This window comes from Neoarius graeffei, chromosome 9, assembly GCF_027579695.1.
Source record: "Neoarius graeffei isolate fNeoGra1 chromosome 9, fNeoGra1.pri, whole genome shotgun sequence".
NCBI classification, from domain to species: Eukaryota; Metazoa; Chordata; class Actinopteri; order Siluriformes; family Ariidae; genus Neoarius; species Neoarius graeffei.
This window is the reverse complement of record NC_083577.1, coordinates 2,746,961-2,762,643: the sequence shown is the minus strand read 5'-3', so window position 1 is coordinate 2,762,643 and position 15,683 is coordinate 2,746,961. Positions and strand designations below refer to the sequence as shown.

Sequence of the window (15,683 nt, the reverse complement as noted above, 5' to 3'; positions counted from 1 at the left end):
GACTCAGCCCAACTCGGCACGGCACGGCTCAGCCCAACTCAGCCGCGTTGGTAGTGGAAAAGCGGCACTACTCTATCTAGGGTTCGGTTTAGAGTTAGGATTTGGGAAAACTTTGGATTTTAAACTACTTGAAGACATTAGAAGACTGGACTCATTAATAAATTCAAAATATATGTTGTTGCTGGTCTAGTGGTTAAGGTGTTGGGTTAAGAATCAGAAGGTTCTGAGTTTGAATTGTGGTTTTTAAAATAAAATGCTAATTAGGTAGATAGGAACAGACAGACAAGAGGAAATACTATGTAGGTCTAGACAGAGAGAAAGTGTATGAGAGAGACAAAAGAAGTGCTGGAAAATCCCTTTTAAGAATCTTAGATAATCCAAAATGATGACTTCTAATGATTTTATGTAGGTTGGAAATTATGAACGATGTTAAAAAATTTAACCCAGGTTAAAAAAAAAAATCACCTGTGTTGAAGTTTTTTGATGTGTACACACACACACACACACACACACACACACACACTTTTTTATATTTATTTACTTACTTACTTAAATTTAAAATTATTTATCTCAAATGCAGACTCCCCTGGTCCCTGTGGTGCAGTCAAGGTCAAGGATTACACTAAAGAATCAGTTGTCATTACATGGGATGTCCCTACTATTGATGGAGGAGCTCCTATCAACAACTACATTATTGAAAAACGTGAAGCATCAATGAAATCTTATCAAACAGTGACAATGGAATGCAAGAAGACATTGTACAGAATCACTGGGTTAGAGGAAGGAACACGGTACTTCTTCAGAGTACTGCCTGAAAATATATATGGTATTGGAGAACCTTGTGAAACCACTGATTCTGTGCTGGTCTGTGAAATTCCATCTGTCCCTCAAGATTTGCATGTCATTGACATTGCAAAGTCCACTGTCACTCTTGGATGGGAGAAACCGCTTTACGATGGTGGCAGCAGACTCACTGGTTATGTTATTGAAGCCTGTAAAAAAGGAACTGACCGATGGATGAATGTTGCTAACGTGAGAGCATCGGTGTTTCAGCACACTGTAGATTCTCTGCATGAAAATGAGCAATACTTATTTAGAATCAAAGCTGAGAACAGCAGGGGGGTCAGTGAGCCCAGAGACCTGATGACACCTGTAACTATTCAAGAACAGAGAGGTATGCTATTATGAGCTTGTATTTAAATATAGCTGAACAATGAATTTATAATCAAACATTATAAATTGTATTAAAATGTGCCATTTATTTTACAGTGATGCCAAAGATTGATCTGGTTGGCATTCCTCAAAAGATTGTAAATGTGCATGCTGGCAAGCCAATTGTGCTCAACATTCCCATCAGTGGAAGACCCGCACCAACTTGCTCGTGGTTCTTTGGTGGCACTCAGATGAAAGACACGCTTGAGCGTATTAAAATTGAGACAACAGCTAAGTACACTCAACTAATGGTTCGTGAAACTACTCTTGATGATACCGGCGACTATACTCTTGAAGTAAAGAATATCGCAGGAGTAGCTATGGATGTAATCAAAGTCATAATTCTTGGTGAGAAAGATATTTTACCTCATTCTAAATTTTTGTCTCATATTAAGGATTTACAGTGTTTCCAGCAAAACTGAAACTACCTTAATGTACCCCATTTGCAGATAAACCTGGCATTCCAGTTGGGCCGATGAGAATTGATGAAATTGATGCCACATCTGTAACATGCAGCTGGGAGCCACCAGAGAAAGATGGAGGTGCCAATATCAGTGGCTATGTAGTTGAACAAAGAGATGCTCATCGCCCTGGTTGGCTACCTGTTTCTGAATCTGTCACAAGACCCATATTCAAATTCATGAGACTTACAGAGGGAACAGAATATGTGTTCCGTGTGGCTGCAACAAATCGTTTTGGCATTGGCGCATTCCTTCAGTCTGAAGTTGTTGAATGCAAGAGTGCCAAAAGTAAGTTTATATTACAAAAAAATGCACGCACACACGCACGCACACACACACATATATATATATATATATATATATATATATATATATATATATATATATATAATGAAATCGAATCGTACCTGAGTTGATAGCCAAGGAGGTGCGTAGCACCGAGTTGTCTATAAGCCATGTACAATGACACTGAGTGGAATAACTGTTTTATTCTATCCAAAGTCACCGGATTTTGAGAAACAGCGCATCTATATTTTTATTTTTTGCAAATTCAATAAATAAAAACTTTATACAAAACGTCCGACAAAATCATTTCCACTTAGGCGGACTTCTTAAAAGCCTATCAGTGGCGGCACGAATTGACTTTAGTGTTGTTTTTTTTTTTTGAGAAAGTGCCATCTTGCTGTTATTCCGAGGTATAGAACAGCTTTAGACATTTCTTTAATTCTTCCTTGGACATTTCAGTTCTGTAATTTTCAAACTTCTTTGAGTTTTTGAAACCAATCTAAAAAAAATTAAACAAGTTTTAATGCTTAAAGATGAAGAATGTAAACAAACTGGCGAAATGACGAGCAATTTGTGGAAAATGCAATAATAGTAGTAATAATAATAATAATAATTCTTGAAAAAAGATACGTTCTTAACATCAAATACTTTTATTCCATATTTTGTTGCTTTTTTTGTATTTTTTGGGGTTTTGTTTTCGAGTAGAGTTTTTATTTCATCCTCGGTTGGTTCAGCAACACGCTCTGCCATTTTGTTTTTCTCTACTCACAGTATATGAGCTGATAGCCTAGTAGTAGAGTAGCCAATCAGAGCGCACGATTGCTCATATCCAGTGAATTTGTATATATATATATATATATATATATATATATATATATATATATATATATATGTGGCATTTAGTAATTGATAGAGAAACAGGATGAATAATATCCTCTTATTCTGTTACCTTCTACAGCTGTTCCTGGTGCACCAAGCACACCTGAAATATGTGATGTTACCCATGAGGGTATGACACTCACTTGGAAACCACCAGAAGATGATGGTGGTTCCTCAGTGGCCGGCTACATCATTGAGCGTAAAGAAACCAGGTCTGACAGATGGGTGCGCATCAATAAGAATCCAGTGACCATGACAAGATACAGATCAACCGGACTAATTGAAGGTCTCGAATATGAGTACAGAGTGACAGCTATGAACTCTAGAGGCACTGGCAAATCCAGCCTGAGCTCAAAACCAGTGATTGCAATGGATCCTATTGGTATGTGCAAAAGAACAGGCATACATATTGCTAGTCTATGAGACAAACAGTTGAAGAAAAAAAATTAAACATTTACTCTTTCTTCTCACACAGAACCTCCAGGCATACCTTTGAATGCAAGAGTCATAGACACAACCAGGACATCTGTATCATTGGCATGGGCTCCTCCAGAGGAAGAGGGCGGTGCCATCATCACTGGTTACCTGATAGAGATGCAGAAAGTTGACCAGATTGAATGGACAAAATGTAATACAACTCCAATAAAAACTTGTGAATACACACTGACACATATGCCCCAAGGTGCTGAGTATAGGTTCCGTGTGATGGCATGTAATGCTGGTGGACCTGGAGAACCAGCTGAGATTCCAGGAGTAGTTAAAGTCGCAGAAATGCTTGGTAAGAATGAAAAATATCACTGTAGGCTATGTCTTTTCTCCGTGACTGGCAGTGCATCAATGCTAAAATGACCTACTTTAATATTTCAGTATATCCTGATTATGAGCTGGATACAAAGTACCAGGAGGGTTATATCGTCAGACAAGGTGGAGTTGTCAGACTCTCTGTGCCAATTAAGGGAAAACCATATCCAACATGTAAGTGGACAAAGGAAGGCCGTGATATTTCTCACAGAGCTATGATTGCCACCAGTGAAGAACGCACAGAGCTGGTTATCAAGGAAGCTCACAGGGATGACACTGGAACCTATGATCTTGTGTTGGAGAACAAATGTGGAAAGAAATCAGTGTACATCAAGGTTAAAGTTATTGGACGCCCAGATCCACCTGAAGGCCCTCTGGAATTCGATGATATTCAGGCTCGTTCTGTACGAGTGAGCTGGAGAACACCGTCAGATGATGGTGGCTCTGATGTTCTTGGTTACATCGTGGAGAGACGTGAGGTACCAAAGGCAGCATGGTACACCGTGGACTCTCGAGTGGTTGACACATCACTAGTGGTCAAAGGACTGAAAGAAAATGTTGAGTACCACTTCAGAGTTTCAGCAGAGAACCAGTTTGGAATTAGTCAAGCTCTAAAATCAGATGAATCGGTTATACCAAAGACACAGCTCTGTAAGTATTTTTGACATTTAAATAACCTAATCCTCTTATTATTGCTCATATTATATTAATAAACCAGGTAATTCATATTGCTTTTATGTTCTTTAAAAAAGGTCCACCTGAGCCTCCTGGCTTCCCTCCAGAAATTATGGATGCCACAAAAACCACTGTTGGTCTGTCTTGGTCAAGACCTAAAGATGATGGTGGCTCTCGTGTCACTGGATACTATGTTGAAAGAAGAGAGTTGTCAACTGAAAAATGGGTGCGTCACAACAAGACTCAGATCACAACCACAATGTATACTCTCACCGGTCTTATCCCTGATGCAGAGTATCAGTTCCGTGTGATTGCTCAGAATGACATTGGTCAAAGTGAGCCTGGACCTGTATCTGAAGCAGTTGTGTGCAAGGATCCATTTGGTGAGTAACATGCACCCCAGTGTTGAAAGAAAATGTACCAAAATCTTATTGGTGTCCAAGTTCTAATTACTTCATTGTCTTATTTAACTAGATAAACCAAGCCAACCAGGTGATATTGACATCATCTCAGTTACCAAGGATTGCATCACCATTCATTGGCTGCGCCCAGAAGCTGATGGTGGCAAAGAAATTCTTGGATATTGGATTGAGTTTAGACAAGCAGGTGAAAGTGCCTGGAAAAAATGCAACAAAGAGCGTTCAAAAGACAGGCAGTTTACTATGGGTGGTCTCATGGAGGCAACAGAATATGAATTTAGAGTGTTTGCTGAAAACGAAACTGGATTGAGCAGACCCCGTAGAACAGCCATGGGCATCAAAACCAAACTGAGTGGTATGTTGAAAAGATCAGCCATGTATACTATCTCCCTGTAGACTTATAATGCAGAAACACGATTATGCATTTTTTTTAAATTTCATTTGTTTCATTTTTTTAACCAGTTGGTGAAGCACCATGTCTAAAGGAAGAGATGAAAGACAGGACCACTAAACTAGGAGAACCTGGAACACTGACATGCCAGATTATTGGAAGACCTCTTCCAGAAATCAAGTGGTATAGATACGGAAAGGAACTGATTCAGAGTCGTAAATACAAAATGAGCTCTGATGGCAGAAGTCATTCTCTAACAGTGTTAACAGATGAACAAGAAGATGAAGGTCTGTACACCTGCCGAGCAATCAATGAGGCTGGTGAGATTGAAACCAGTGGTAAGCTTCTTTTGCAGGCTGCACCCCAATTCCATCCTGGATTCCCTTTGAAGGAAAAATATTATGCAGGCTGTGGAATGAGCCTACGTCTCCATGTTGTCTATATTGGACGTCCGATTCCACAAATCATGTGGTTTTATGGCAAGAAACCTCTAAATCCATCAGAGAATATTATTATTGAAAACACAGAGAATTATACTCACTTGGTTGTCAGAAATGTTCAGCGCAAGACAAATGCTGGCAGGTACAAGGTGCAACTGAGCAACAAATTTGGTACAATTGATACAGTGCTACATGTTGAAATCCAAGGTAAGTTAAAGACCAATTTGTGTTGAGGGGTATATTTATATTGAACAGAACTGAAATTGGATCGATGCTGTCTGAAATTGGACTGATGATCATGTTATGATGTATGTTTCTTCACCATTATTACCCTCATTCCAGATAAACCTCTGATTCCTGAAGGGCCAATTGTTGTTGAAGCCCTCTTGAGGAATTCTGTAATTATAAGTTGGAAACCACCAAAGGATGATGGTGGTTCACTGATCACAAACTACATTGTAGAAAAACGTGAAGCAAAGGAGGGAGAGAAATGGCATCTAGTATCATCATGTGTCTCAGGAACCACATGCCGCATTCCAAATCTAATTGAAAGTGCTGGATATTACTTCCGTGTTTCTGCCCAGAATCAGTATGGTGTTAGTGAGTCATTAGAGATTCCTGCTGTTCTCATCATCAAGGCTCCATATGGTAAGTGGAATCAATTGCTGGCAACTTCCATTGAATCTGTATGCAAGAACATTGCAAAACAAAGAATAACAAGTAATCTACATACTCACAATTTTGTTTTGCAGACAAACCTGGAATCCCACATCAGCCAGTGGTTACTTCAGTCACAGAGGATTCCTGTGTTCTGACATGGAAACCCCCATCCAGTGATGGAGGTGCCAGAATTAAGAGTTACTATCTGGAGAAGAGAGAGAAGAAACAGAACAAATGGATTGCTGTTACAACTGAAGAAATTCATGAGACACACTATACTGTTAAAGGCCTTATTGAAGGCTTTGAGTATGAATTCCGTGTCAAATGTGAAAACATTGGTGGACAGAGTGACTGGAGTGAAATTTCAGAACCTGTCATTCCAAAGTCAGACGCAGCTCCTCGTGCTCCCTTCTTTAAAGAGGACCTGAGAGATATGTGTGTTAAATATAAGGCCAGTGCAACATTTGTTACGAAGGTAATTGGACATCCCAAGCCAATCGTAAAATGGTACAAGAATGGCAAAGAAATTTTACCAGATGGTGAGAAAATCAAGATCCAAGAATTCAAAGGTGGCTACCACCAACTTGTCATCAGTCATGCCGATGAGAATGATGTGGCTGTTTACCAAATTAGAGCCACAAATCAGGAAGGATCAATCTCTACAACTGTAACACTTGATGTTGAAGGTATGATTGCTCTGTGTTTTCATGTGTGTCTTTATAATACAATTGGTCACAGCTGCCTTCTGTATATTGATAACACTATCAGCTAGTTACATTTATAGTAAATGAATGTTTTGTTCTCTTTGCTAGTTCCTGCCAAGATTCACTTGCCATTACATCTGCAAGGCATGGGAGCTGTTCATGCTGTTCGTGGCGAGGTTGTCACCATCAAGATTCCAATCAGTGGTAAACCTGATCCTGCCATCACATGGCAAAAGGGACAAGAAATACTGAGTACCACAGCATATCATCAAGTGATTGTAACAAGATCCTTCACATCCCTTGTGTTCCAAAAGGGAGTGCAAAGAAAAGATGCTGGTTACTATATAATTTGTGCCAAGAACAGATTTGGTGTTGATAAACAAACAGTTGAACTCGATGTTGCTGATGTACCTGATCCACCTAAGGATGTTAAAGTAAGTGATATTGGAAGAGATACCATCACACTCACATGGACTCCTCCAAATGATGGTGGAAGTGAGATCATCAGCTACATAGTAGAGAAGTGCCCAGTATCTGGTGATAGGTGGATTCGTGTTGCCCAGACATCTGAATCACAGTATACTGTAATGAGCCTATTTGGTAAGACCAAATACCAGTTCCATGTTATTGCAGAAAACAGATTTGGTCTGAGTGACCCATCTGTACCAACTGAACCTGTAACAGGAAGAGAAGACAAGTTCGCTATTAGAAATTACGATGAAGAAGTGGATGAAAGAAGAGAAGTTACAAAAGAAGAAGCACCTCATTCCAAAGTTAAGAATGTGCCATCTCTTTACAGAATCTCTGAGGAACTAGCACGATGTGGACACTTTGGTATTGTTCATCGTTGTGTTGAAATTAGCTCCAAGAAGACTTTCCTGGCTAAACTCATTAAGGTGAAAGGGGCTGATAGAGAGCTAGTTGCAAGAGAGATTGAAACACTCAATATCGCAAGGCACAAGAACTTACTGTATCTTCATGAGTCCTTCGATAGCTTGGAGGAGTACGTTCTGATCTATGAATTCATATCAGGGATGGACATCTTTGAACGTCTTGGAACAAATTTTGACCTCACTGAGCGGGAAATTGTTTTGTACCTGAGACAAGTTTGCCAGGCTCTCAAGTTCCTGCATGGCCTCAACTATGCTCATTTTGACATAAGACCCGAAAACATTGTCTACACTACAAGAAAGAGCAGTACAATCAAAATCATTGAAATGGGTCAAGCCAGGCTGCTGACACCTGGAGAAAATATCAGAATTCAGTTCACAGCACCTGAGTATTATGCGCCTGAGGTCCACAATAGTGATTTTGTTAGCACCGCTACAGACATGTGGTCAGTTGGAGTTCTCGCATACGTGCTCCTCAGTGGACTCAATCCTTTTGCTGCAGAATCAACTCAGAAAATGATTGAACGTATTTCCAATGTTGAATACGTATTCGATAGCGAGGCTTTCAAATACACCAGTCTTGAAGGCATGGACTTCATTGACAGGCTTCTGATTAAAGAACGCAAATATCGTATGACTGCATCTGAGGCTCTGGAACATCCTTGGCTCAAGATGAAAATAGAAAACATTAGTTCGAAAGTCATAAAGACCTTAAGACACCGACGATATTACCAGTCAATAATCAAGAAGGAATGGAGCACTGTTATTTCAGCAGCTCGTGTTGCCTATGGCGGTGGTTATAGAAACCAGAGAAATGTTTCATTTGGCAGAGTGAAAATTGGACATCCAGAACAAGGCCTGAGAGCAGGTCCTGTCATGCATGGGCCTGCTGAAGAAGGTGGTCATGTTCATTTTATATGCAACATTGAAAACTATGACAAGACCACAGAGGTGACATGGTACTTTGGCTCTCGTAAATTGACAGCAAGTCATAAGTATGAAATTAACTATGCCAATGGAGTTGCAAGCATGTATGTGAAAGATGTTGAAAAATGCGATGATGGGCTATACAGATGCAAAGTTGTTAATGAAGAGAGAGAAGATAATGCCTACGCAGAGCTGTTTGTTGAGAGCGTGAGATCCTATCGAGAATACTTCCTGGGACGTTCACTCAAAAAGCCCAGGCGTAGAATTGATAGAACCAAAATTCTACAGCGGCCACCTGAATTTACTCTGCCACTGTACAATTCTACAGCATATGTTGGAGAGGATGTACGCTTTGGTGTAACAATAACTGTTCATCCAGAGCCACAGGTTACTTGGTTTAAGGCAGGACACAGAATCAAACCTGATCCTACAAAATATACATTTATAACTGACAAGGGTCTTTATCAGCTAATGATCCACAATATTGAGCCTAGTGACGATGGTGAATATACCGTTGTGGCACATAACAAGTTTGGTGAAGACAGCTGTAAGGCACGCTTAACAGTAACACATCACCCCGTTGCTGAGGACACAATGAGGCCAATGTTCAGACGCCTCTTAGCAAATATTGATTGTGTTGAGGGAGAGAGTGTCCATTTTGATTTGAGAGTGTCAGGAACACCGCCACCTACTCTGAAATGGGAAAAAGATGGCAAGCCTCTTGAATTTAGACCACAGATTGAAGTTGTTCAAGAAGATGTGGGTTATTATGTCCTCCATATCAGAGAAACGCTAATTGAGGATTCTGGCACCTACAGAGTTACTGCAACAAACTCTGCTGGTTCAGCAAGTTGCCAAGCTACACTCAAGGTTGAACGCCTAACATACATTAGGAGGAAGTTCAAGAGTGAGGAAGATAAGCAGATATACATACAAAACCAAATTAAAAAGACACTAACAATGGCACAAGAATTCTCAACAGAAGAAGTAACTACACTTAATCTTGTAGCAGTAGCAGCACTGAAAGAAGCTGCTGAACTGTACAAACCTGCAGTGAGTACCAAGAATGTACAGGGTGAGTTTGATATCTCTGACAAAGAAGATAAGGAAATTAAGAGAATTAAAGAAGAATGCAGGAAGATCAGAATGCCTTATGAAATTCCAGAAGCTCGTGCACATGATCCAACAGTTCTTGAGCAAGACATGAATATTAAATATTTTGTGCCATTATCTGACATGAAGTGGTACAAGAAACTTCGTGATCAATATGAAATTACTGAACGCTTCGAGAGAGTTGTGCAGAAGAGACAGAAACGCATCAGACTTTCCAGATGGGAACAGTTCTACGTCATGCCACTTCCCAGAATCACTGATCAATACAGGCCAAGATGGCGTATTCCAAAGCTTACACTAGATGATTTGGAAACTGTAAGACCAGCTAGGCGCTCACCATCTCCTGAGTCAGATATCTTTATTCACAGAAGGCGTTCCCTTGGGGATCTTTCAGATGAAGAGCTCTTCCAGCCTGTAGAAGATTATGTGACAAAGAGGAAAATTGAAGAAGAGAAGCAACAACTTGAGGAGGAACTTGAACTTGGCTTCTCTGCTTCTCCTCCAAGTGGTAGCCCTGTTCATTTTGAACTGCGTGCCCTACGCCATATATCACCTAGGATTGTGCACAAAGCTGAAGTGAAACACACAGAAGAAACAAAACTTGCAGTGGCACCAGTAAAGCCTAGTGCTTCTCCACCACCCATTTCTTATTTCCTGAGAAGGAGGAGATCTCTGTCTCCAACGTATATTGAATTGATGCGTCCTGTCTCTGAACTGATAAGACCATCCCGGGCACCAGTGGAATTTGAAGGTGAAGCAATTGAAAGGAGGTCACCCACTCCTGAGAGGACACGACCACGTTCCCCTAGTCCTGTGTCTCCTGAAAGAAGATCATCAAGATCTTCCTCTAGATTTGAAAGATCTGCAAGATTTGACATCATGTCTAGATATGAGGCAAGAAAAGCTGCTCTGAAATCTGAGCGCAAGTATCAAGTTGTAACACAACAACCATTTAGCCTTGACCATGCCCCACGAATCACAGTTAGAATGCGCTCACACCGTGTACCATGTGGTCAGGACACTAAATTCACACTGAATGTCCAGTCAAGGCCAGAAGCTGAAATCCAGTGGTTCCATAATGGACAGCAGATTCAGGAGAGCAGCAAATACCACTTTACTGACATGACTGGGGTCTTAACCCTCCAGATTACTGATTGCCAAGCAGAAGATAGTGGAACATACCGTGCTGTCTGTATCAACTCAAAGGGAGAAGCATCTGACTATGCAACTCTCGATGTATCCAGAGGAGCATTTACTACATATTCCTCAAGACGCAAAGATGAAGAGGCTCCAACAGCATTTGTACCTGATGTGATAAAGACGGACTATTACCATACATCATCATTCAGGGCATCTTCTGCCTCACAGACTCACATAGAGATCAAAGAATCCAAGACAAAGTTTACTGAGAGCCATGAAGTTTCTGGGATTGAAAAATATGAGTCTGAAAGACTTGCATCATCTTCTGTCAGACATGCATCTACTGAATACCTGTCCTCTGCTTCATATTCCTCCTCAGAACGGCATGCATCATCTGAATATAAGGCAAAATCTATTGAGTCCTCAGCTACAGCAAGCACAACTGCTAAGAAAGTCAAAGCCACTCTGTCAGCAAAAATCCTCACCAAACCACACTCTCTAACAGTATCATTGGGTGAGCCTGCAAGATTCACCTGTGATATTGATGGCGAGCCAGCACCAACTGTGACATGGATGCATGGGCAATTTGCTATTGTCACTTCCCATCGTGTACGTGTGACAACAACACAATACAAGTCTACATTTGAAATATCTTCTGTAGAGTACGCTGATGAAGGCAGCTACACAGTCGTGGTAGAAAATTCAGAGGGAAGGCAAGAGGCAAAGTTTACCTTAACCATCTACAAGCCACCAACAAAAGAGGAGGCTGTTGTACCATCTCCTCCAGTTAAATCTCCTGATCCTGCATTGAAGTCACCTGAGCTTTCAGCAAAATCACCAACAACTTCTGTAGAATCACCAAGACCTTCAGCAAAACTTCCTACACCACCTGTCACATCTCCAATGACAGCAGTTAAGTCTCCAGAGCCATCAGTTAAGTCTCCAGAGCCTTTGGCGAAATCACCAGAACCCACTGGAGTCAAGTCTCCTGAACCACAAATTAAGTCACCTGAAGGTGTCAGATCGCCACTACGAGTCAAGTCTCCTGAGCCCGATGCTGCTGCTCCAAGAGTTAAGTCACCTGTCCCTGCAAAGCCCTCAGAAGCAATTACATCCCCTCTTAGGATTAAATCTCCCACAGCCCTAAAGTCTTCTGAACCAGCAGCATCTCCTCCAAGAGTGAAATCGCCACCTCCTGTTAAGTCTCCAGAGCCACCACAGAGAGTTAAATCTCCCTCAGGCATAAAGTCACCTGAGCCAATCACCTCTCCTCAAAGAGTAAAATCCCCACCAGCAGCCAAGTCTCCTGAGCCAAAAAGGGTTAAATCTCCACTCACTGTGAAATCACCAAGTCCTTCAAGGGAAGCACCCCCAAAGATCCGCCAGCAACTTAAAGCTGAGGCCTCTGAAGACAAGGTGAAGATGATCTGTGTTGCTGAAAGCTCTGTCAAGGACGTTGTGTGGTACAAAGATAGCAGGAGACTTAGTCAGAGTAGCCGTTATCAGATCCATACTTCTGCTGATGGCACTTGCTGTCTCTACATATCAGACGTGTCTGAGAGGGATCAGGGTGAATATGTTTGTGAAATAATTGCAGGGAGTGGAGTGGTATCAAAAACAACATTATCCTTCTCTGGTCAAGCATTCCAGTCCATCTACAGAAAAATAACAACGTTTGTATCTGCACACATGGCTGTGAAAGGTAAATTAATTTTTTTTGCAATAATTCAGTATTTTCTTAACACATTATAGTGACCCGTGCTTTGTAGCACTAATACATACACTAATTGAATGTTTGCTCATCTTCCAGAATCGGTGTCCTCCAAGGCCCATGAGGGGGTTGAAATACTTAAGAAAGAGAGTGCTGCTGTCAGCAGTATGCATGAGCGTTTCTCTTCAAAATCCATCCAGATGGAGAGCACAATGCAAGAAGCATCGTTCAGCAGTTCCTCCATGGCTGAAATGAAATTCGAAACAATGTCAATGTCTAGCATGTCCTCCATGACTTCTGAATCAATGTATGCTATGAGCTCAAGCAGTATGACGTCAAGTCACTCACATGCTGAGGGATCCTCAATAAGAGCCACTCTGCTCAGTGGTCAAGGTGAGTTAATAAGAGCCACGTTGATCAGTGGTCACAAGCATTTATAAATATTTATACAGCCTAATGACTCATATGTTCTTCAACTGACAAACCTCTTCATTTTTTTTTTACTTTAAAGGTTTAGCACCGAAAATTGAAGCCCTCCCTGAAGACATCAGCATTGAACCTGGGAAGGTGTTGACCATAGCATGTGCATTCTCTGGGGAGCCTTCTCCACGCATTGAGTGGTCTCGTGGTGGAAAAACACTTTCAACTACAGAAGAGAGTGGAAGGTTCCACATTGAGACTACGGAGGACCTGACCACACTTATAATCACTAGTGTAAAATCTAGTGACGCTGGGGTGTACACCCTCAAACTTTCCAATGAGTATGGGTCTGACATGGCAACTGTCAAAATTAGCATTCGTTCACTATAAATCTAATTATGATACTTTCTTCCCCTTTACACATTATCTGCCTTTTTATTTATTGAATGAGAAAAAAAAAACTGGATATCTGTTCCTGTATATATGAAATATTTTTATATCAAACTTGACATTAATTTATGCCAAACTAAAGTCTAAAGTTGTTATAAAATATGCCATTTTGGATGATTATGACTAGGATTTTTGGTCATTTTTTGTGACATGTACATAATGTATATAGCCGAATTTACCGGTTATGGGAAATGTATGAATTGTTATTTAAGACAATATTAACTAAAACAAATGGAACTAATTGTTTATCAGGAGAAAGTTTCTCATGGAACGAATACCCTGTTAAACCTGGAACTAAACTTGGTGCCTCAACAAAAAGTTGAAGTCTTAAGATTGCCTCAACAGGTAGAGAGGCTCCCTGTTGAAGTTTTACAAAATTTACGAGACAAAGCTCTACACTGTATGTGTACATGTGATATTAATATAATCACATGAATTTATAACTTGACCATAAGATCTTGAATGCTGCGTGCATTTACCCTCATGTAAGCAGCATGACTAGGTCTTGTGTTCAAACTGATTATGTCATACCACCATATTAAAGACATGCTCAAAGTGCGAGCGGCCTGCACTTCATGAGCTAAAATGTTTTATGTGCTCTGTTTCTGGTAAGGGATTGCTTGACTGGACTTTCAATATTAACATCTCCTGGCCAATAATAAGTCTATCTTGCACTTCCTTTACAGAAGCAGAGTCTCCTCTTGGAGGATTGCTTTGTTGCATTGTGTGTGTGTACTAGTTTTAGACTTCGTTTTCACAGTTGCTGGGCAAACAAGCATACCACAGGGACAACATCATCTGTGGATATAAACATCATGAAACAGTAACTATATGCCCAATATTTTGGTTTGATTTTATTGTAGAATTGTAGAATTACTAATGACTGCAACCTCCTTGAGCCTTATAACTGATTCAATAAAGCATGTTTTCAGCATAAATCCCTTGTGGTTTTGTATCTGTAGATTTTCAGTAATCTCTGGTATAATAGACACCTCTCTGAAAGACATATTCAGCTAATCCCATGATGTTTTGACATTCTCAAAGCTTTATCAGATAAGTAATAGCTTACACCAAATCTCATGAAAAGACTTTCTGAATAGGCATGTCCAGGAGCCAGGGGTATTGCTTAACCAGTGTTTCCCACAGGATTTTGCAAGACTATGGTGGGTGGACCTTGCTCAGATGCTTGGAGGGGGTCTAAAATTTTGTACATTTTAAAGTTAAAGGCCTCATTCTGGTGCATTTTTGGAGCAAAAGTTTAGATCTACAAACCCCATTTCCAGAAAAGTTAGATTATTTTCCAAAATGCAAGAAAAACAAAAATCTGTGATTTGTTAATTCACACGAACCTTTATTTAACTGACGAAAGTACAAAGAAAAGATTTTTCTATAGTTTTACTGAGCAACTTAGCTCATATCTCATTATCTCTAGCCGCTTTATCCTGTTCTACAGGGTCGCAGGCAAGCTGGAGCCTATCCCAGCTGACTACGGGCGAAAGGCAGGGTTCACCCTGGACAAGTCGCCAGGTCATCACAGGGCTGACACATAGACAACCATTCACACTCACATTCACACCTACGCTCAATTTAGAGTCACCAGTTAACCTAACCTGCATGTCTTTGGACTGTGGGGGAAACTGGAGCACCCGGAGGAAACCCACGCGGACACGGGGAGAACATGCAAACTCCGCACAGAAAGGCCCTCGCCGGCCACGGGGCTCGAACCCGGACCTTCTTGCTGTGAGGCGACAGCGCTAACCACTACACCACCGCGCCGCCCAGCAACTTAGCTATATTTCTTAAATATGAATGAAGTTAGAATTTGATGCCTGCAACACACTCAAAGTTTGACAGAGGCAAAATACAGTGTCTTGCAAAAGTATTCATCCCCCTTGGTGTTTGTCCAGTTTTGTCGCATTACAAGCTGGAATTAAAATGGATTTTTGGAGGGTGAGCACCATTTGATTTACACAACACGCCGACCACTTTAAAGGGGAAATTTTTTGTTTTTGTTTTTTTAAATTGTGACACAAACAATAATTAAGATGAAAAAACAGAAATCTGGAGTGTACACAGGTATTCACCCCCTTTCGTAGAAAACCCCT

At 40.7% G+C, this 15,683-nt stretch overlaps 1 protein-coding gene across 1 annotated transcript in view; it reads left to right on the top strand.

Annotated features, from left to right (window-relative positions):
• Positions 1-14,516, top strand: part of ttn.2 (titin, tandem duplicate 2) — a 268,706-nt gene extending 254,190 nt beyond the window's left edge. Inside the window, exons 222-238 of the mRNA XM_060928918.1 lie at positions 581-1,174; positions 1,270-1,560; positions 1,662-1,961; positions 2,917-3,219; positions 3,313-3,615; positions 3,705-4,289; positions 4,391-4,696; positions 4,788-5,087; positions 5,195-5,770; positions 5,906-6,211; positions 6,316-6,909; positions 7,036-11,276; positions 11,361-11,781; positions 11,974-12,176; positions 12,375-12,699; positions 12,808-13,101; positions 13,220-14,516. Coding sequence (XP_060784901.1) covers positions 581-1,174; positions 1,270-1,560; positions 1,662-1,961; positions 2,917-3,219; positions 3,313-3,615; positions 3,705-4,289; positions 4,391-4,696; positions 4,788-5,087; positions 5,195-5,770; positions 5,906-6,211; positions 6,316-6,909; positions 7,036-11,276; positions 11,361-11,781; positions 11,974-12,176; positions 12,375-12,699; positions 12,808-13,101; positions 13,220-13,518 — 10,241 coding nt within the window. The 3' untranslated portion in view covers positions 13,519-14,516. The remainder of the gene's footprint in view (positions 1-580; positions 1,175-1,269; positions 1,561-1,661; positions 1,962-2,916; positions 3,220-3,312; positions 3,616-3,704; positions 4,290-4,390; positions 4,697-4,787; positions 5,088-5,194; positions 5,771-5,905; positions 6,212-6,315; positions 6,910-7,035; positions 11,277-11,360; positions 11,782-11,973; positions 12,177-12,374; positions 12,700-12,807; positions 13,102-13,219) is intronic.
• The last annotated feature ends 1,167 nt before the right edge of the window (positions 14,517-15,683 follow it).